Source organism: Aspergillus tubingensis, assembly GCF_013340325.1.
Source record: "Aspergillus tubingensis WU-2223L DNA, scaffold_7, whole genome shotgun sequence".
In the NCBI taxonomy this organism is placed as follows: Eukaryota; Fungi; Ascomycota; class Eurotiomycetes; order Eurotiales; family Aspergillaceae; genus Aspergillus; species Aspergillus tubingensis.
Genome location: NW_023336281.1, coordinates 1,458,757 through 1,479,153, shown reverse-complemented (window position 1 = coordinate 1,479,153; position 20,397 = coordinate 1,458,757). Strand labels below are relative to the sequence as shown.

General features: G+C 50.5%; 6 protein-coding genes across 6 annotated transcripts; 3 read left to right on the top strand and 3 right to left on the bottom strand.

The window, feature by feature from the left end:
• Positions 1 to 518: 518 nt before the first annotated feature.
• rvb2 (RuvB family ATP-dependent DNA helicase reptin) lies at positions 519 to 2,043 on the top strand (the record flags this gene model as incomplete). Its single annotated transcript, XM_035500553.1, has 3 exons — positions 519 to 527; positions 584 to 1,030; positions 1,090 to 2,043. The coding sequence occupies 3 exons, from the start codon at positions 519 to 521 to the stop codon at positions 2,041 to 2,043; spliced, it is 1,410 nt and encodes a 469-aa protein (XP_035356446.1).
• Positions 2,044 to 2,361: 318 nt separating this feature from the next.
• On the bottom strand, positions 2,362 to 3,711 carry AtWU_05442 (GYF domain-containing protein; the record flags this gene model as incomplete). Its single annotated transcript, XM_035500552.1, has 1 exon — positions 2,362 to 3,711. The coding sequence occupies one exon, from the start codon at positions 3,709 to 3,711 to the stop codon at positions 2,362 to 2,364; it is 1,350 nt and encodes a 449-aa protein (XP_035356445.1).
• Positions 3,712 to 4,093: 382 nt separating this feature from the next.
• AtWU_05441 (polyubiquitin-binding protein UFD1) lies at positions 4,094 to 5,318 on the top strand (the record flags this gene model as incomplete). Its single annotated transcript, XM_035500551.1, has 3 exons — positions 4,094 to 4,096; positions 4,164 to 4,478; positions 4,536 to 5,318. The coding sequence occupies 3 exons, from the start codon at positions 4,094 to 4,096 to the stop codon at positions 5,316 to 5,318; spliced, it is 1,101 nt and encodes a 366-aa protein (XP_035356444.1).
• A 604-nt stretch (positions 5,319 to 5,922) lies between these two features.
• Positions 5,923 to 6,852, top strand: AtWU_05440 (indole-diterpene biosynthesis protein PaxU; the record flags this gene model as incomplete). Its single annotated transcript, XM_035500550.1, has 1 exon — positions 5,923 to 6,852. One exon carries the CDS (start codon positions 5,923 to 5,925, stop codon positions 6,850 to 6,852), a length of 930 nt encoding a protein of 309 aa, XP_035356443.1.
• A 310-nt stretch (positions 6,853 to 7,162) lies between these two features.
• AtWU_05439 (DNA-directed RNA polymerase III core subunit RET1) lies at positions 7,163 to 10,965 on the bottom strand (the record flags this gene model as incomplete). Its single annotated transcript, XM_035500549.1, has 3 exons — positions 7,163 to 9,977; positions 10,032 to 10,827; positions 10,890 to 10,965. 3 exons carry the CDS (start codon positions 10,963 to 10,965, stop codon positions 7,163 to 7,165), a joined length of 3,687 nt encoding a protein of 1,228 aa, XP_035356442.1.
• A 362-nt stretch (positions 10,966 to 11,327) lies between these two features.
• AtWU_05438 (putative MFS sugar transporter) lies at positions 11,328 to 12,069 on the bottom strand (the record flags this gene model as incomplete). Its single annotated transcript, XM_035500548.1, has 2 exons — positions 11,328 to 11,939; positions 11,992 to 12,069. The coding sequence occupies 2 exons, from the start codon at positions 12,067 to 12,069 to the stop codon at positions 11,328 to 11,330; spliced, it is 690 nt and encodes a 229-aa protein (XP_035356441.1).
• Positions 12,070 to 20,397: the final 8,328 nt, after the last annotated feature.

The following is a 20,397-nucleotide window of genomic DNA, read 5'->3' as shown; positions in this document are numbered from 1 at the left end:
TGGGAGGAGGGGCTTGAGGTAAGACAAGTACACGATAGATAGAAAAGGTAAATGTGATTGATTGAATTCAAGCCCCAAATGGAAAACGGCCTACATTAACGTAATGAGTGGGAATGAAGACGACGCGATGGCAACCGCGACATTGGCGGGACAACGGGGGAATAGAGAAGGTCGACAGGCCGAGTCCAGACACATATCATTCTCCTATTGTTCTATATGTATACTTTGAGCGAAAGGTGAATGCGCAACTGTCAATGAGGGGACAAACGGAGATTTCCTGGCGCAATCAAACCAAACCCCGTTTGCGCTTAAAAAACACGCGCCGGCAGAAAAAACGGTCAATCGCTCTTTTTGCCGGGCGGCCTGCAAGGCGGCTTCCCGGCCAGCAGCTCTTTCGCCTGCTCTTCCACTCCGCGCTCTCTCAGGCTGGCCAGACCTCTCCATTTTTGGCTGCTTTCCTTGAACCTCGTGACTGTTTTCTGACCTGACGATATACTTACGATCTGCAAGTTGTCGCGATGGCTGCTGTAAGTTTCAATCTTGAAGAAATGCGTGGTGTTTGTCACCGCTGACTCTCCGACAGCCAATTTCTACCGTCGCGGAGACCAAGGAGCTCCGGGGTCTCAACCTCATCGCTGCTCATTCACACATTCGAGGACTTGGTGTCGATGCAGACAGTCTACAGCCCAGGGCATCCTCCCAAGGGCTGGTGGGCCAGGAGAAGGCGAGGAAAGCTGCCGCCGTAATCCTGCAAATGGTCAAGGAAGGCAAGATTGCCGGTCGCGCGTTGCTGATTGCTGGCCCTCCCAGCACTGGTAAAACAGCCATCGCCATGGGTATGGCGCAATCCCTCGGATCCGATGTCCCCTTCACAATGCTCGCAGCGTCGGAGATCTTCTCCATGGAGATGTCCAAGACTGAGGCGCTCACACAAGCCTTCCGCAAATCGATTGGCGTTCGTATCAAGGAGGAGAGTGAGATCATCGAGGGTGAAGTGGTTGAGATTCAGATTGACCGCAGTGTTACTGGTGTAAGTGAGGTCTCGGGCGAGCTCTCAATGATGAGTTTCTGACATTCGCGATTTCTTAGGGAAACAAACAAGGCAAGCTCACCATCAAGACGACCGACATGGAAACGATCTACGACATGGGAACAAAGATGATCGACTCAATGACCAAAGAACGAGTGATGGCCGGTGACATTATTTCCATTGACAAATCTTCGGGCAAGATTACCAAGCTGGGACGTTCTTACGCTCGGTCGCGCGACTATGATGCGATGGGAGCTGACACAAAGTTTGTCCAATGCCCCGAGGGTGAACTCCAGGTTCGCAAGGAAATCGTGCATACCGTTAGCCTTCACGAGATTGATGTGATCAACTCGCGGTCACAAGGATTCTTGGCTCTCTTCTCTGGAGATACCGGTGAGATCAGGAGTGAAGTGAGGGATCAGATTAACACCAAGGTGGCGGAGTGGAAGGAAGAAGGAAAAGCCGAGATCATTCCGGGTGTTCTCTTCATCGATGAAGTGCACATGCTTGACATTGAATGCTTCTCTTACATCAACCGCGCTCTAGAGGCGGAACTGGCACCTATCGTCATCATGGCTAGCAACCGGGGCCACGCCCGGATTCGTGGTACGACATACAGCTCTCCGCACGGCCTGCCCCTTGATTTCCTCGACCGCGTGGTGATTGTCAGCACACAGCCCTACTCTGCCGATGAGATTAGGCAGATTCTGGCGATTCGCGCTCAAGAGGAAGAGATAGACCTTTCTCCGGACGCTCTGGCGCTGCTCACCAAGATCGGCCAGGAGTCGAATCTACGCTATGCCAGCAATATCATCACCACCTCTCACCTGCTCAGCCAGAAGCGCAAGGCGAAGGAGGTTAGCATTGATGACGTCCAGCGCAGTTACCGGTTGTTCTACGACCCTGCACGGAGTGCCAAGTTCGTCAGCACATACGAACAGCGTTTCATCGGCGATCAAGGTGCCGTCAGCTTCATTGCTCCTACGAACGGTGATGCGATGGAGCTTTCATAGTCCTTTCTGCCATAGAGATTTTCAATGACTCTTGGTGCGTGGGAAGCCTCTGCCATGACTAGACGGCACTGAGGCATGGATTGCAAGGCCTACGGAGGACCATTTCCCGTCTTTTATATTGTTCGGTTTTCGTTTACCAGATGAATTGCTTGGTGTATGATAATGCTGGCGCTTTTTCAAAACACATCTGCTGTGGGTACTGCGATATTTGGGTCTCAACTTTGAACAAAGAGCCTAGGCTCGAATGATAATGATGCAATTAATGTTTCCCAGCATATGGTATTCGTAAATGCCAGTAGACGTAAGTTTGTACGATGTTTATGCAAATGTTGCTTCTTTCTGCCACTGACCGGTGTCTGTCCTTCGGAACTCGACACCTTCGCCAAAGTAGCCCGCATTCTTCCACGACTCCATCGTCGCACTATCGTATGGACCATGTGTGACGCCGCCATCACGGGCGTCCGCCCACCGAAACTCCCACATCGTAGGAGCTCCTTCACTGGGCCTTGAGTCCCCAAGAGACGGGTCAACCCAGTCCTCCCCGGTTTCACGGCGGTATTGCCTAGTGAGCATCTCGCGTTCAGTGTCGTAGATATCCGCCTGCCCTCTCGTCATGAGAATATCGGCTGCGCCTGTGATAGCATCAATTGCTTGCTTTCTAGCCGTTTCCTTGGGATCCTCTTCGGCCATCTCGGTGTCCTCGTTTGCAGTTTCTTGCTTTTTCCGATTCTTGTTGCGATTCGCCTGCCATTTAGGTTTCTTTGGAGCTCCCTTGCCAATCCTTGCCAGCGCTTCCAGGATCGTCTCGCCTCGATCGAGGTGTGAGATAATGGTCTTCAGGGCGTCTGATGTCAATACACTGTCATCTTGCCTATCCTTTTCCTTTCTCTCCTCCTCTCGTTTCTCTGCAGCCTCTTTGGCGCGACGGATGTCCTTCTTTGACACGCCTTCTAACCAGCTGTCATAGACCGCATCCGGGTCTGCTGCTTTTCTGATGTAGTTGCCTTGATCGTCGAATCTGCCCTCCTCTTGTTCGGTGCGCATATTGAACGCGTCCAGTACGGGCGCATGCTTTTTCTTTGCGCCAGCGCCAAGCTCTTCATCCAGTTCCTCGTCCAGTTTTGCGCGCTCCTCATCTCCAACCTCACTTTCGCTCTCGTCTTCTTCATTGTCAACCTCGTCGGCGCCTTTGCTGAAATCTGCATGTACAGTGCCTCCGCCTTTGGATGACGCGACTTGGCCCTCGATTTCGTCGTCTCGTAGGAATCGCACCGTTTTCTTGTTCTTGCGCATGGCCTCATCGGCGTCGACTTCTTCTGCACCAAAATCCTCCTGCAATTCGGCAAACATATCGTCATCTTCTGCATCGTGCTTCTCTTTGCTTGCTTTCGACTTGGCCTCGATGCGCGCCGAAAATCCCTCATTTTCACTGTCCGAGTCGTAACCGTCAAGGTTGACAGCTTTGCGGCGAACTTGTTGTCCACGGCGTCCTATTTCGTCTGCGTCCAAAACTGCATCGTCTTCGAGGGCATCGGGGGCAAGGGCGGAGGGATTCCGCAAGTCGAAGCGAGGCTTCTTGGAGGCACCGTTCACGTCGTCATCTTCGTGGTGGTGGGTGCGGGTGAAGTCTTCACCCGCTCGCTTGGGGCGTGGCTGAGAGGCGGACATGGAGTTGCGCAGTAGATATGAGGTGTCTCTTGGATTCTACGGATCCTTCCGGGACATATGCATCGAAGTTCGTAGTAATTATTGGCTCTGGAGAAGTCAAAATGAAGAATTCCAGCAGAGTGGTTGCGCAGAGCAAATGGAGCTGTCTGGGGTCGGGTCGGAAAATCATCGCGGCGGCGTTTGCGTCACTGCGATCTGATCGCTCCGTTCGTTCCTGACCTTCACCCGAACAGCTCTCCCTGCTAGCTTCTTCCCTGCTTTCTCGCCACCACAGCGGATTGCATCCTATTTGCTACTGACTACAGCTAAGATTGTAGCGAAAACGGGTGATATCAGTTGATCCTCATCTGAAGACCTATAGGGTACCACTCTAGCTCGGATCATGGTGAGTTCCCCGCTTAGGCGCCGTGATGTACTTGGGTGTGTACATGCTGATACCCTAATGATGATAGTTTCGATCTGGCTATTGGGATGACGATCCAATGAACGGAGTCATGGGTGGCTCCATGTTCCGCCATGGAGCTGCTCGTCGCTTCGATGAATACTATCGCTGCTATCCTGTCGCCATGATGCCCGGCCCGGAGAGAGAGAACGTGAACCACGGCGGCAAGGTCATCATGCCGCCCAGCGCTCTTGACAAGCTCACTCGCCTTCATATCACGTATCCGATGTTGTTCGAGCTTCACAACGGCGCACGAGAAAGGTTGACGCACGCTGGTGTGCTAGAGTTCATTGCGGAAGAGGGGAAGATCTATCTACCTTTCTGGGTAATGTCGTCTTATGATAGGTACTCTGCAGGATACTGACTGGTTGATCTCCCGCAGCTCATGCAAACCCTCCTTCTGGAACCCGGTGACCTCGTACAGGTCAAGTCAACCGATCTCCCACCCGGTCAATTTATCAAGCTGCAAGCTCAATCTACCTCGTTTCTCGATATAAGCGACCCGAAGGCCGTGCTGGAGAATGCTTTCCGTAACTTCTCCTGCCTAACCAAGGGAGATGTGTTCACATTTGCATACAATGATCAAGTTTACGAGATGGCAGTCTTGGAAACCAAGCCATCCACCGACACCAATGCCATTTCCGTGCTCGAGACAGATCTAGAAGTGGACTTTGCGCCCCCGGTGGGCTATGAGGAGCCTCAACGCCCCAGCGGCACCAGCACTCCTCGTAGTGGAGTGGGCAACAAGCTGCCCTCTGGTGGGCTGCTTCATCCCCATGGAACCATGGCACAGGCGATCAACTACGCTGCTATTGCCCCGGAGTCGACTGATGCCGCGGCTGGTGCCCGGGCGGTCTCGTCAAACTTCCTCACTGGAGGACAGCGTCTGAATGCCAAGAAGGGAAGCAAAACATCCACACCAAAACCATCTACTCCCACCCCAGGGACGACGAACCCGCAGCATCCCCCTCCTGTCAGGAAGACCAATGGCCCGCAGCCTCTGCGGATAGGCCACAACCAGCTATTCTTTGGATATCCAATCAAGCCAGTCAAAAAGCGCGACGAGAGCGGACAGGTACTCGAGGACAAGCCTCGGTTCCAGGGAGCTGGTCAAACGTTACGAGGAAAGAAGAAAGATACAAGTGGCTCGGCAACCCCTACTTAAGATAACACCAGACAAGGCTGGATTAATGAACGCCGATCGGCTATGAGAATATGGGTCTCCCTTGCAAAGTATAGGGGAAGCAGCCCCTGATCATTCTACCAGGACACGACCGCTGGCTTCCCAGGCACGCTATATTTAAGTCATTGGATGGGCTATAGAAGGCAGCGCGAAAGCGTAGGACGGGAATTTAGAGCATAGCGGGGACAGGCGTTAACGAGGCTATTTCGAACACATCAGGCTTGATCCACTTGCAATGCCAACACTACTTGATAGGATGTATCTATCTATCTATCTATCCATCGCTAAGCCATGAACTGGCCGTTTCTTGGCGACGGGAGACGGACCTGCAAAGTACCACTAAAGTGACTAAAACGGCACTAGAAGTAGAACAATTAACCGCGAGGCTCGACAGCTTTTTCCCCGGCCGAAGATCGGCAGATTCCCCGGAAATCATCCAGGAACCGAACCAGACAGATCTGAAGTGATAAGCAGATCTATTCCATTCCCTTGTGTTACGCTCAAAATCTACTAAGTCAAATACCTCACCTCACCTCACCCCCAACCCACTCCATACCCTTCCACTCACTACACTCAATCAACCACCATGTCATCCCAACCCACCATAGACATGACCTCCCTCCCCAAACCCATAACCCTCTCACCAACAATCCACGTCTACGACCCTCTCACCCCCGAATCCACCAGTACCAGCAACAACGCACCACAAACAATCATCCTCGCCTACTGGATGAATGCCCCCCAACGGGCCCTCACAAAATACACCACCCAATACCGCACCCTCTACCCTAGCGCCCGCATCCTGACTCTCCAAAGCAGCACGGGTGACTTTATGCGCCTCCCTTCACTACTATCCACCTTCGCAAGCACGTCAAACAACGAAAACAGCAACACGAATCCTACTCAACCAGCCCTGGACTACCTCCTCCACCACCACCCACCAACCAACACCCCCAGAGAGAGTGAGAGTGAGAGAATCCACATCCACCTCTTCTCCAACGGCGGCGTTTATACAACCACGACTCTCCTCTCCTCCTACAAGTCCACAACAGGACACACCCTCCCCATCACATCGCTGCTCATTGACAGCGCGCCTGGGAAACCATCACTGATTGGTGCGTTTCGCGCGTTCTCGTTCGGTCTTCCCAAGAATGTTGTCCTGAAGTGGGTGGGGATGTTGTTGCTGGGGTGTATGTTGCTGGTGATGTTTGGGATGAGATGGGTGGTTGGGAGTGAGGATGGGGTTAGTAAGGGGAGACGATTGCTGAATGATAAGAGTGTTGTTGGGGAGGGCGTGAGACGGTGTTATATTTATTCGGAGGGGGATGGGTTGGTGGATTGGAGGGATGTGGAGGAGCATGCGCGGGAGGCGGAGAGGGTATTTGGGGATGATGATGGTGGTGTTGTGGTGAGGAGGGAGAAGTGGGGGAGGGGTAGTGGGCATGTTGAGCATATGAGGGTGGATGCGGGGAGGTATTGGAGGGTTGTTGGGGAGGTTGTGGAGGGGAGATCATAAGAATGAAGAAGATATTCTAGATGATTTTATGCCAGTTACGGAAGATGGTGGCGATGTTTACTGCATATCTGCAATAAGATTTAGAATAAGTCGACCGACGATCGCCGAGCGCTATGCATGCAACAAGAAGCAAAGAAAAGACACATCCAGAACCGGCTTTTATGTACACACTCCGATGAACCAAATGAAACGCCCAACTTTTTATTCTTCTTTCCACTCATCAATTGTTGTGTTTGTTGTGGTGTTTGTTCATTTCCTCTTGATCCATATATCCTGGCCTATCATCACTGAGACGTAATAGGAGGACAGCTTACCGCCCCTTCATCTCAGGAAACTCATCATCAAGCTTCAATCTCGCCGTAACATTCATACTCATCAACTCCTGAATCAGCAGCTTCGCCGCATACGGAATAGCCATCTTCACCACGCTCCGGGACGACTTGCACCGCTGACACCAGTTCAGGTAACCCATGAAACCGCACTGCTCGCAGACATCGATCTCATGACGATCAGAAGAGATCATCAGACGCTCCAGCAGGAGCTGACTAGTACCATACGCAATCAAACAATCACGTTCCATCTCTCCCAGACGCAGACCACCGTCACGGGAACGACCTTCCGTGGGCTGACGGGTAAGGATAGCGCGAGGACCACGAGCACGCGAGTGCATCTTATCCTGGACCATGTGCTTCAGCTTCTGGTAGTAGATGGGACCCGTGAAGACGTAGAAGGGCAGGGCCTCTCCCGTGATACCCGAGGTGAGGTAGTCCTTTCCACCGTAGCTGAAGCCGTTGTCGATAAGGATCTGGGACATTTCCTGGACGGGACTGCCGCCGAAGCAAGTACCGTAGCCGTGCTGACCAGCCAGGACACCGGCTTTTCCGGCGACGAGTTCCAGCATCTTCCCGACTGTCATTCGAGAGGGGAAACCGTGGGGGTTCATGATAATGTCAGGGTTGATGCCGGAGTCGGTGAAGGGCATGTCGGCTTGGTCGGCGATGATACCCACCACACCCTTCTGTCCGTGACGCGAGGAGAACTTGTCGCCGACTTCCGGGCGACGGGTCTGGCGGGTTAGGACCTTGACGAGTTGGTTCTCGTTCTCGGTGACCGAGACCATCACTTTGTCAATGTAAGCGGGGTCTGGGAGCTTGTAGGTCATGGGCGTGGGCATGTAGGAGACGGGCCGGCCGGCGTCGGAGTTGGGGAAGCCTGAGGACATGGACTGGTCGGGCGTGGACTTGTTGATGTAGACTTCGCCGGCGTTGACTTGTTCACCGACAGCGGCGAGACCGTCGCTCTCGAGGAGAGCGTGCTTGCGGATTGGCGCATCATTCTCGTAGGTTGGTCCGCTCAGTCGGTCCTTGGTGCCGTTGGAGTAACTCTTCAGGTTGGTGACGTATTTCCGGAACACCTGGCAGCGTCCGAAGCCGCGGTCGACTGATCCCTTGTTCAGGACCAAGGCATCCTCAATATCGTAACCAGAGTAACTCATGACGGCGACAATGGCGTTCTGTCCGGCAGGAAGCTGGTCGTATTTGGTCAGCTCAATGGTGCGAGACTTGACCATGGGCTTTTGCGGGTAGACCATGAGGTACAAGATCGAGTCGATACGCAGGAACTGGTTGGAGGCGATCGCACCAATAGCTTGTTTACCCATGGCACATTGGTAGGTGTTACGGGGGGATTGGTTGTGATGAGGGTAGGGAATAAGACCGGCGACTGCACCGAGGACTGTGAAGGGTTCAATCTCCAGATGGGTGGTGGTTTCTGTGATGTCTTTCTCGTAGATGGAGATCAAAGAATCGTTCTCTTCGTTGACATCAAGATACTCAACCAGACCTTGGGCAAGGAAATCATCGAATTGCATTGTACCATTACGCAGCTTCTCGAGGTGCTGGGCATTGACACGAGACTTGCCGTTTTCAACGACGATAAGAGGTCTACAGATTCTTCCATCGTCGGTCGCGACATGGACGGCCCTCTGGTGGTGGTTGATGTAGATACTGACGAACTCAGAAATACGTCCCATCCGACGCAGTCTGCGGAACGCATCAAGGAAATATTTCGGACGACGTGTGAGTGCAGTGGGTGTTCCGTTGATTGAGATCGTGTAGCAGCCAGGCCCATAGAGCTCCTTACCACCCACAGTCTGAATGTCTTCGGCGCCGAGCATGAAAATCAGGTTCCTAATCGGGCCCTCTTCGTCGTTGGTTGTGATATGGGTCATGAGTGCCAAGTTCTTGACGAGACCACAGGCCTCACCTTCGGGAGTATCGGCCGGACAAAGCATACCAAACTGCGAAGGCTGCAATGCACGAGGACCAGAGACCTTTCTCGTCTTTTCGAACTGACTGCTAATACGGGTCATCATACCCAGAGCTGCAATATAACTCAGTCGACTGAGCACGTGGGTCACACCAGCACGTTCCATGCGGAAACGCTTCAAACTCCAGTTACCCGTCGAGATAGCACGATTCATACCCTGGGTGATATGGTTGCTATGCATGGTAATGACACTGTAAGCATCAAAGGCCTCGGCACGGTTGCGCTTGTTCAGCACTTTGTCGATGTTCATCTTGATGTCGAAGCAGAATTTCTTGAACAAATCTTCAAAGAGCAAAGCCAGCAGTTGACCAGCCAGTTCCAGGCGCTTGTTTCCGAGATAATCACGGTCATCAACCAAGCTGGCATCGTTCTTGGCCATAAGCACACGACGCGCCATGTGCGCAACATAGACGGCCTTGGGCCGGAAGTTCATGTTCTTCACTTCAATGTGGGAAATGATGACAGAGGCAATGGCCTCGACGGCTTCCTGAACATGGGTACGGCGGTAAGAAGGCGACTGCTTGCGGTTGATCTTAATCCGAGCACCAATCCAATCCAGAGCCTGTTGTTGGGTGTAAATACCCAACTTGATCGCCTCCTCGAAGTTGATGGCAAAGTCTTCCTGGTAAACCTTGTCGACACCCGCGACCAGCAGAAGCATCTCCTTGTCTGTGTGAATACCCATCGCCTTCAAAAGAATGACGATGGGAATATCCTCGCTGAGCACGTTGTGCTTCACGTACAGCTTGTCCTTCTTGAGAACGATGTAACTCTTCGACTTTCTCTCGTTCGAAGAACTGTAATCATATTAACATCATAACCCTCGACGATCAATCACGAAGACCTCTCACCTTGTAACCGAAGCCTGGACAATCTCCTTCTTGGGGTCGGTTTCAACAATAATTCTGTTCTTGCTCAACTGTTCCTGGACGAGAATGACCTTCTCCGTTCCGTTCACGATAAAGTAACCACCAGGATCCAAAGGACACTCGTTCAGCACCGTCATCTCCGCCGGCGTCTTGTTTGCCAACACACACTTGGAACTCCGAAGCATAACCGGCATTCTACCGATGGCGACACCCTTCCTCATGACCCTTTGACGGCCACGGACATACTCGAAATCGACCTGAATGGGAGCCGCGTACGTCGTATCACGCAGGCGACACTCTTGCGGGGACACGGTCGAATAGGTGAAGTCGGCTCGCGCATCCTGCGGTTCGTCGGCACGGCGCGGGAAACCCAAGTAGATATTGGTGAACTTGATGTAGAAGGTATGGTCGACATCGCTTCGAATTGTAGAGCTGGACTCGACAATCTTCTTCAATTGAACCTCAACAAGGTAGTTGTATGAGTCAATGTGCTGCTTCACCAATCCCTTGACCTTAAGGAAAGCCGGCAGAAGGTTCCATTTGTCTTTCGCGGTGTTGATCGGATCCGTGAGGGACTTGTTGTAGTAGAAAGGCTCCAGAAGCGCATCAAATGGATCGCGATGACGGTATGTAGAATGCGAATGCTCGTGCTCCTCGGTCGACTTCTGCTGCTGTTCCTCCGCACTGGGTGGTGGCGGTTGTTCGGCTCGGGGAGGTTGTGCGGTCTGGGAAGGGCGTCTGCGTTTCGTAGTCTCCGCGGCACCTGGCCTTGAAGATGCTGCACCCTATATTATCAAGAGCCGTTAGCCTAGGACCCTTCTCTATCGGAAATCGTAAAACACTTGATGCTTGCCTCGGAAGGTTGCGCAGATCGCAGGTTCGCCGCAGAGATCGGCGCTCTTCTGCGGGGCGGCATCGCTGTTCAAACGGTGATTATCTCCCCCAAGAGGAACTGAATACTGCCGTATGCCAAGTGTCAAGGTGTAGGGGAATATCACGGCATTCTGGGGTGACGGGCACAATTTCTTCTTTATCAGCGAGGGGAAATATCCGGGCTAAATTCCAATTCGGCAGAATAATTGCTTAGGTAATGAGCAGCTATCCTGGAACGGTTAGCCTACTGTTTAGCTTACAAATTCATAGGCTAACTGGATTTAGTAGGTATGTATTTCTTATCTTATCGGCTATGGCAGGCTGCACGGTTACGTTTTTGGCATGTGCAGCTAATTAGTGCATGTGCATGACATACATATAATGTTTCTTCACAGTTCTGGTCAATTATCCCTGGGCTGTCTGGGTAATAGGTCCGAAGGCCTTCAACAGTGTTTTGGACAGCGATTTAGATCTGAATGCCTCCTCAATCTCGTCCAAGGATTGTTCTTTTGTTTCGGGCATGAAGAGGGCGCAGATGAATGCCGTAATTAGGGTGCATCCTCCAAAGAGAAAGTATGCACCAAAGCTGCACTTTGACAGTAAAATGGGTGTCGTCAGTGCGACCAGAAAGCTGGCGGTCCAGTTGATGCCATGTGCCAGGCTAGTAGCCGATGCACAGGTCCTTTGTGGTTGTATCTCTGCTGCATAGATCGCAATGCCAACTGCCCGGCTGAGAGAGTATATGACTGCAAAAATATAGATGCAGACAATGACCACCCACCGACCTGCACCAGTTGAGTTGTATACGGCATTCCCTGCGTAGAGGCCCCCTATCAAGAACATTGTGACGGCGAGGCCGATGCCACCGTAGATACTGCTGCGTCGTCGGCCCCACCTGTCCGCCCATATGAGCGCCGGAATGGTTACGGCGATGATAACTATTGCAGAAACACCAGAGGCAAAGAAGCTAGCATCTGAGGAAGCTAGGCCTGCTTTCTCAAAAAGCAATGGGGCATACTTAAAGCAAATGTCAGCAGGAGACGACAATAGGTATAGCCGGAAAACCCACATAGAGTACACCATCAAATCCGCTGAGTTGCTGCATGCCCATGAGAAACACCGCCAAAAAAAGGGCGTGTCCGTACATCTTTGGAACTCAGATCGAAAAACTTGTGCTCTACTAATCTGTCTTGACGTCGGGATGCGGACGGAGCATGTTTGTCGCTGGAAGCAGGAGGGACGCCCTGAGTCTGCTCAATCTCGGCCTTTTCACGTTCAGCCTGGCTGACACCAAGGTGGTCCCAAACTGTAGTAGCCTCCACTCCGGCCGTGGAGGGTCAACCATTTCGGTGAGGGATATCACCACAGGAGTGAAGCTACAGGGAAGGTAGTAGCCAGACAAGCCAAGATAATGAAAGGCGTGCGCCATGAATAGGAAGACTTCATACGAGAAGTACCGTAGCATGTAAAGAACCCGATCGTCAACCCTAGAGTAATCAGCAACTGGGGCCCGGTCGTCAATGCTCCTCTAACCCTCGGCGGAGAGATTTCGCAAATGTAGCTGCCGATCAATCAGAAAACAAGAAACCAAAGTACCACAGTTCATAGGATGGTCACATACACGACCAGGGTTCCAAGATATAATCTCTCACCTATACCCTTAATGCAACGTCCCACAACAAACATCCCGATATGCACAGCAGCCGCCTCTAAAGTTTCTCCAATCGCAAAGATCAGGGCACCAATGCTGATACCCTCTGGCCTTCCCCGTTTGTCTGCTAGATTCCCCGCGAAGAAAGAAGAAAATGCGGCTGGAATTAGGATGGAAGAGACGATTAAGCCATGAACTGTTAATGATTGGCTGCCGAATTGTGAAACGAAGCTGCCCATTACCGTGACAGGCTCAATGATGCCAGTATCCATTCTATGGAACTTCTGTTAATGTTGTACAAAATGGCTCGCCTTAAGAGAATAGACACTTACCCAAACAGCAAGCCCCCGCAGGAGCACAGTATACTGGCTAGAACGTATCTGGGGGGTCTGTGTAATTGTATCATTGGGGCCTAGTGATAGGCGTTGGTTGCTCCTATGAGGTCAATTGACAAATAGCATACAATGCCGTGCAAGAGACGTAAGGTGAGAAGGGAGTGCCAAAGATTGGAAAACATGAAGAATGCCAACTAAGACGAACTACAAATAACCACTCGAGTCATGAGCTGTCTGGTTTGACTGATAAAGGAAGTGAGAGTGAGACCCTTTGACAGGCCAGACCCCACGCCGCCCCACCATCGACCCCAGTCTAGACCCCGGATTCGTTCGGCCATCCCATGTCCTGCGTTATTGTTGCTTTCAATGCACATTGTCATGATGGGAAAATGAGAAAAGTACTAGGAGGTGGTAGCCAGTGCTTAGCTTATCAAAGTAACTTGGGATGGACATCTGTAGCACCTCACAAGGCTGTTTCTAGAGCTCCAAATCCAAAATCCACCTTTCGTTTTTATGATACCCCACATAAGCGACTTCCGGGCACTGTGTTCCGTCGAGATTTACAGCCATATGAAAGGTCATGTTGGATGCATATGTCCCTCGCATCTGCTATGGGCCGACTTTTTGGGTAGATGCAGAATAATAGGAATGTTAAGTGATACAACTTAGCGGAGGGAATCGGGATGGTACGTGCAAACACCATTCCGGGGTGACGAAAGGTGGCATTGAAGTGATAGATCATATGCCCTTCGAACCATGATCTTTCATTGAAAAGTCTTTCCTATATCTCAACTACGTCATCTTTCGACTAAAAGGATCAGGGACAGGAACCTCAATCCACAAGTGATATCACAATTTGATGTAGCAGATATTGTTGATTCGTCTATAGATATGCTGAAGCTGGTCAATTCCTTCCATGCTAGATGGTAGTAAATGCATATATGATACTACTGCTGAGGTTTCGAGATGAAGACGAATAACGGAAGACTTAGGCGGCTTAATGCAGAGGCATACTACTAACTACTGACAACCCTGAGTGTATGTGAAGCGGTCAGCATCGGGAGTCTGTTCGAAAAGTTGTACTACCTACACCTCCAAGTGAAACGGTTCTCTGATATCGCTGGTATGTTTCAAACGACTTTCTTGCAGGGCAGCATGAAGGCTAGAGGCATCGAAACAGATAACATCAAGCTTTCATGAGATCCAAAGTTCAACTAAATAGAGAAATTCTCTGTTCAGGTCACAAGAGAACTTTCTCAAGAAGGGAAACCATTCATTTTCTGCAAATAGCCCGTGAATCCCAGAGGCTTGAGCACTGCGACTGCAGAGTTTGTAGATTGGGCTGACTCCCAGTCGAAGCGGCTGTCATTTGCGGGGTTTAAGGCGAATGCCTGAGGTAGTTCTTGCCCGGCAACATGCTGCCTTTTCGAATTATTATCAAGCCTGCTTGATGTACCATGTCGAGGCTCTTGGATAATGTGTAGCCAGTCAGCAGATCGAGTGACTTATTTATTGCCCATGCTTTTTCCGTTTGTAACCGGTGGCACTCACGTAGAACGCGCGCGCGGAATATGATAATGTCTGGTCAAGCTGCCATTTAAATAAAATGTCCTCGCCGGATTGGCTGCCTTGATAGCCAAGGTGCCCTACTACCATCCTACATGGTGCCTATTTACATGGTTACCCCGTCTTGTTAATGAGCGAACTCATGGCAAACGAAAGGATGATATGTACTAGCAAGTCTGAATATCTTCCCGCATTTACATTATTCGATCACCCATGATTCACTCATCATTTTCGATGAGCGACTTCTTTTATGGCCACGGTGGGCTCTCAGACCCTGTGCAAAATAAGCCATCATTTGGGTAGGCGTTCGTCGAAATTACCGAAAGTGGTCTATTTCGTTTTTCTTTTGTCTCCCTGTAACTGCAATATAGAATATGTTAGTATGCCCGAAGGTATCATGCGGCTAATCATTCGGGTTCCATGTTTCCCGATGCCTTATTGTAAACGATGGAGATGCCTGAGTTTAAAGTATGATTAGATTGATGCAGGCCCATCTGTCAAATGAGGACCCAAAGGGTTAGGAACAGATACGGCTGCGTCAGAGAAAACATTGCTCACCGGAAGTCTCAGCAGCTGCCGCATGTTATCTGGTGTGTTCAAGGGCAGCAATTTCCACTGTGGTTCCTGTATGGGGACGCAGCGGAAGTTTGAAAGTTGATTGTGCAATAGTCCCCGCAATTTCTCAGTAAGGATGTCACGACTTTGGGTTGTGCCATTTAAAACTTGGCTGCAATGTCAAAACGTGTATGCTGGTCAGGCTGTTTGATGGTATTGTCAGGCTATGGTACGGATGGCTTCATTAACCATAGATCCATCATCAACCCATCATATGGCAAGAAAGACATTGAGGTAATTCTAATAATACCCCAGATTTTCAGAACACAATCATTACGGAACGATGCAAAATGAACTTTTTGGCGGTATTCTAGGGGCGAAGAGCGCGGTTAACGTCAAGTCGGGCAGTCTATCTAAAGCGTCTTGTTAGTAGTCATCGTTCTCATTCCGGTAATACAAAGCCGCATAGCCTGTGATTTACAGCCCAGTTGATATAGATTATCCGCGCAGCTCGTGCAGCCACCTTGTTGCATACACTTGAGGCAACTCAAGCACGAAGTAGGTTACCGCTCATCCGAGCGTCATTGATGCCTGAAATATGAATAGCCTGCCAGATACACCTGCAGAATCAGGTGATGTATGCGTGAATGCCAAATCCATATTTGACGATTGGTATCTCCTACCCGTTGGTACACTTAAAAAAAAGAAGGGTGACAAGGTCCTGTTAGCTTATCAGGCATGACCCCGAGTAGTAGCTATATCAGCTGCATCTAGCCAGGATACTGTCTCCACAGATAGTCGAAGATGCCGGTACACGGAGAATTCTGGCAGACCAACACGTCTGTGCTCTTGTACAACTCAAGTCTGTGTCTGCAGGGAATCGCCATGCTCCAACTGTGGGAGCACGTCAGGTGAATACGTGACCTCCGTGGACTGGTCTTGACAGAACACCATCGAAAATGTCGCGGGAATCCCGAAATTCCCGCAAGGGATACCAATCATGCGGTGCATTGGGATAATACTCATTTGGTTCTAGCTTCTTCTGTCGTATGGTAACGGACTACCAGCTCTCCCATATGGCTGCAGTAGCTAGAGACCATACTGTCAGATTGGTTGATAGTCAGGTGCCAGCAAATGACGCCCCAATCAACGACCATACAGTTAGAAAACTGCATCCGCAGCTACAGTTAGAGATGCTGCTATAATGTGAGGACCGTTTTGAGTACTTCACGACGACCTTAAAGATAAAACGGATGAACACTAGAGGGCCGAAATTCTGGCTACATTCATTAGGGCCATTGTTCTCTTTTCGAAAGCAGGGCTGCAATTTTGGCTGCAATGTCGGCTAACCTCCGTAGTTTGCGGGGTTGGGCAACAACATGTCCAGTCTTCAGGGGATAATTGCCTTTGCCCATTTCGGAGCTGGAGGTATCCGGTACCAATTTGGTTGGAGTAGGTGTATGGAGTACAGCTGTTACTGGCTTCATGAATGCAGACTGCATATTCCAGGCAATTGGAATGGCTCATGAGATTGAAAGGTGGGTAGAAGTTGGCGACAGATCAATTCAGTCCTCTGCGGAGCATGTGGGGAGATGATACTTGAGAAGACACTACTGTGTACAAAGTATGTTTGAGGCGGTGGGCTTTCTCTTGACCGCAATTTTAGAAGCCATTGCCACTTGGCAGTCGAACCTCTCCATCGGAAAGGTTTCCATTCGACGGATTTCAGGCACGGCGATTAGTGGGCAACCACATACAAAGTAGCCAAAGCACAATGCGGAGCGGCGAAACGCCCCTCCAAAGGATGGATCCACCATCAGAAGTAAAAGTACCATATCGGACCATTCACAGCATCACGTGAGATCGACAGTCTTATCAATTCATGGCGTAGACATGCCCAGTGACGTCCATGGTGAGCGGTATTGAGTACTAAAGATATGGAGAGTCACGCGCAAGCCAGTTCCAGAAGACATGGGCCATGAGCGCAGTGGCTCTTAGCAAGAAGCGCCGGCTCGCTGTTTCATGACCCTCGGACCTATTCCTGCAGCCATCAGACATGGGGGCCATTAGCAGGTATTATCCTGTAGGTACAGTACTTTGTGCAGTGTATTGGATGGAATAATGAGGTGATTTTACCTTTGGTGGGGGGTAAAATTACCGTTCTCAAACAATCGGTAAACGGAAATGGATGATTGATTATCTAGTATTTCCTTGAGGATCGTGACATGCAGACTAGCAATTGTTATCTCTTGATCACAAGGTTAACCGCAGTCTTGAATTACTGGCCAAAATGTGGTATGCTTAATCCGATTTGTATACAATTTTCCTGCCTTTTTAATTCTTCCCACTTGGTCTGTCAACCTTCGTCAGATACCTACCGTACGCGAACATCCCTGCGTTGGCGGTGGCGAACCAATCTGAAACACATCACGCTTAAGATGACCGTCAGACCAACTACTCAGTAGCGCGGAGACTTAGTTCGTCAGTTCAAGGCTAGAGAAGTACCAAACGCTATCATCATTCAGAGCTCCATCCAGGTGTGTCTTGCTTTCTCATGCTCTCCAGCAGACGGAATCATCAACACTGAAACTACCATTAATTCAGAAGGAGGGGTACATTCAGGGTGTTGACAGTGGTTGGTAAGTGGTTCAACAGTGGCTAGCATAAAATCGAACTTCGTCCCTGGATCTTGTGGGTACTACTAATGGGCTCATCTCTCATCTGCCGACCTCAGATAGGTCCGTCGTGCTTAGCTTCCGAAGTTGTCTGAAAGATGACTCATGCGAAGTACCCAACAAGCGACTAGTTAGGTCGATACCTAAATAATTTAGGATCGTCATCACCAGCAAGGACTGTTATCATCCTATCCCATTCGAACGAATCTCGGCAGAGCAAAGTCATGCTGAGTATTCAACTTCGCAAATTTTCGAATACTAATCTTTTGACCCCACCGCCGGGGGGCTTTACCATGTTCCTATGCCGTAACGGCCCCATCATCGACCTGTCTTATGCTCTGTACTACGGTTCGCGAAGCATTTAGAATACCCCACAAATGGCCCTAAGGCTGGGTTCTGCCCAGCGTGAGGACATTTCCAGTTGGGTTCAGGCCCCGAAATGGAGAGTCTTGTAGAAAATCACGGCAGCCGACCAGAAAGGGCTGTTCAAGGAGACAGCCTCCCATCGAAGACGGATGGATCAGCATCGCCTGGTGTTCCCTGGATGGTTGTACACCGCTTCTCTCCTGCCGCACCAATCAGCAGCTGTCAGTCCTCCCAGGGCCGTTCGACTTGACATGGAGGGATTCACGCATCGGGATCGATTGGCCATCGTCCGTGCGATGAGACAGTCACGTTACCCTAATTACTACTATTGTCTATGGGTATTCAAATCCACGGCGATTTGCCGCCAGGTTTTATTACACTGACACACACCCAACGTTGAATCGGTCGAGATCACCTGGGCGGAGATTACGTTGATTTGACTGACCCATGGAAATCTGGCTGACCGCACTCTCAGTGCTTGGGATTCATTGTTAGGTTATCCGGCGATGAACCCTGGTTCACACCAAATAGCCCACCACGAGTGGCACCAGTAGAAAATTCGCAGCGATTCCTCAGGGATCGGGCCAAGGATGGTAAAGGAGGTTACCGGCCTCCCCAACCTACCAAACAATGTCCGTCACGTACGTTTTGGGACGCGCGTGGCAATCCGTAAATATTGACTTTCTGGTACTACCCTCGAAGAAGGTGAGCAAGCCCGTAATCATAGTAATATACATACAAAGTCCATTCGGTTAGCCTTCGATCGTTAATAATGTCGCAGATCCATGCGCCAGTAAGACCTAAAACACAAGACATTTATCTAATCGCCGAAGGAAGGAACCTTCCATTTGGGGGGCAAAGTTTTAGCAACTGAAAAAAGACGAAAACAAGATGTAAGGAAATGAAATAATAATATAATAATAGTGTTGAAACTATGACTTGCACCGCAGCCGCTATTAGCCCCGGAAATCTTACTCGCCCATGAGTCCGGAGTCGATGAAGCAGACAAAGTAGGTAGATGATCTGTGAGCCCAACTTCGTCTTTTAGGGTATGCTCTGGCCCAGGTACGTGCGGTGGCTAGGGCGTGATCCGCCGTCACATCCTTCGTCCCTAATCAACTCGGTGTCCCCACCTGATGCAGAAACACTTGCAGAGGCCACGCTCTCGACCAGCACACCCAACAGGGGATGCTCCTTGCGCCGCTGTCCAGCAGGGAGGACATCATTAAATCATCAGTTATGTTGACGCTGATCTGCGATCGTGGGAACTCCTGCCATGCCCGAGGACCTCAATAATCAAGATACCCGGCCATGAAGAGGGAAGCCAGAGTGCGAGAAAGAAAACCGGACAAAGAATCCATCCATGTTCTTTGAGATGCTGCAAACCCAATTCCCGGGTGGAATAACTGTACCTACCCAGGGGCTACTACTGGTCCCAACGCAACAAGTCGTGCAGTAGCATTTTAAGTCAGAGATCTAAGCTCCAATCACGGGGCCGGAGGTCACGATTCATTCATGATCCGTCCGAAAAGCAAATGATCGACCAGAGAGTTGGTTGTCATCAGAGGAAGACAGCTCACCAGCTTCGGGAGGGGTGGGATTTGATTAATAACAATCGTAACGGGTGATGAATGGGCTCTTTGTTTTTCCTTTTCTTTTTTTTAATTTTACCAGCTTCGTATTTCATCACGCACGCCTGGTAGAAATTTGACGCGCTCGGTCTTGGTACGTACAAAGGCAGTTTACTTCTTTTTTCCCTTTCCTTCGGAGATCTTCAAGTTTTTGGAGCTTGAGAAAAGGAATTAGGGCAAAACGTTGTAGAATTACTAGAAGATTACGGTCGGAAAACGAAAGAGAAAGAGGGATGATGCAATTTACACAGCGGAACAAAGAGTCAGAGAGACTGTAAATACTGGAATTGATTTTGCCATGTCCACGGCTAGTCCCAGGGGGGACTACGTTCTCGCCCATGCACTTAATAAATGGATTGACAGGGTAGTTTAGAGACAGACGACCGGGGAGCTCAGTCCCAGGAAAGTTGTCGGGAAGGGGGCAGATAGACTAGTAGTAGTATCGCGCCCATCCTCCCAAGCAGCTTTCACGCTCCGCTTCCCAAACGAGTCGAGTTTAGCAACTAAACAACTTACAGGCTCCCCGCTTGCTTTTCCCAGCCGCCCACGCCTCGTCTTTCTTCCCCTCTCGCTTCCCACTCTTCTTGTCGCCTTTCCCCCCCCCCTCCCCTCCCCCTTCTTCCTCCCTCTCCCTCTTGGACTCCAGAGCTCCCTGTACAACAATTTATCTTTCCTTCTCCATTGTTATTTCCCTCT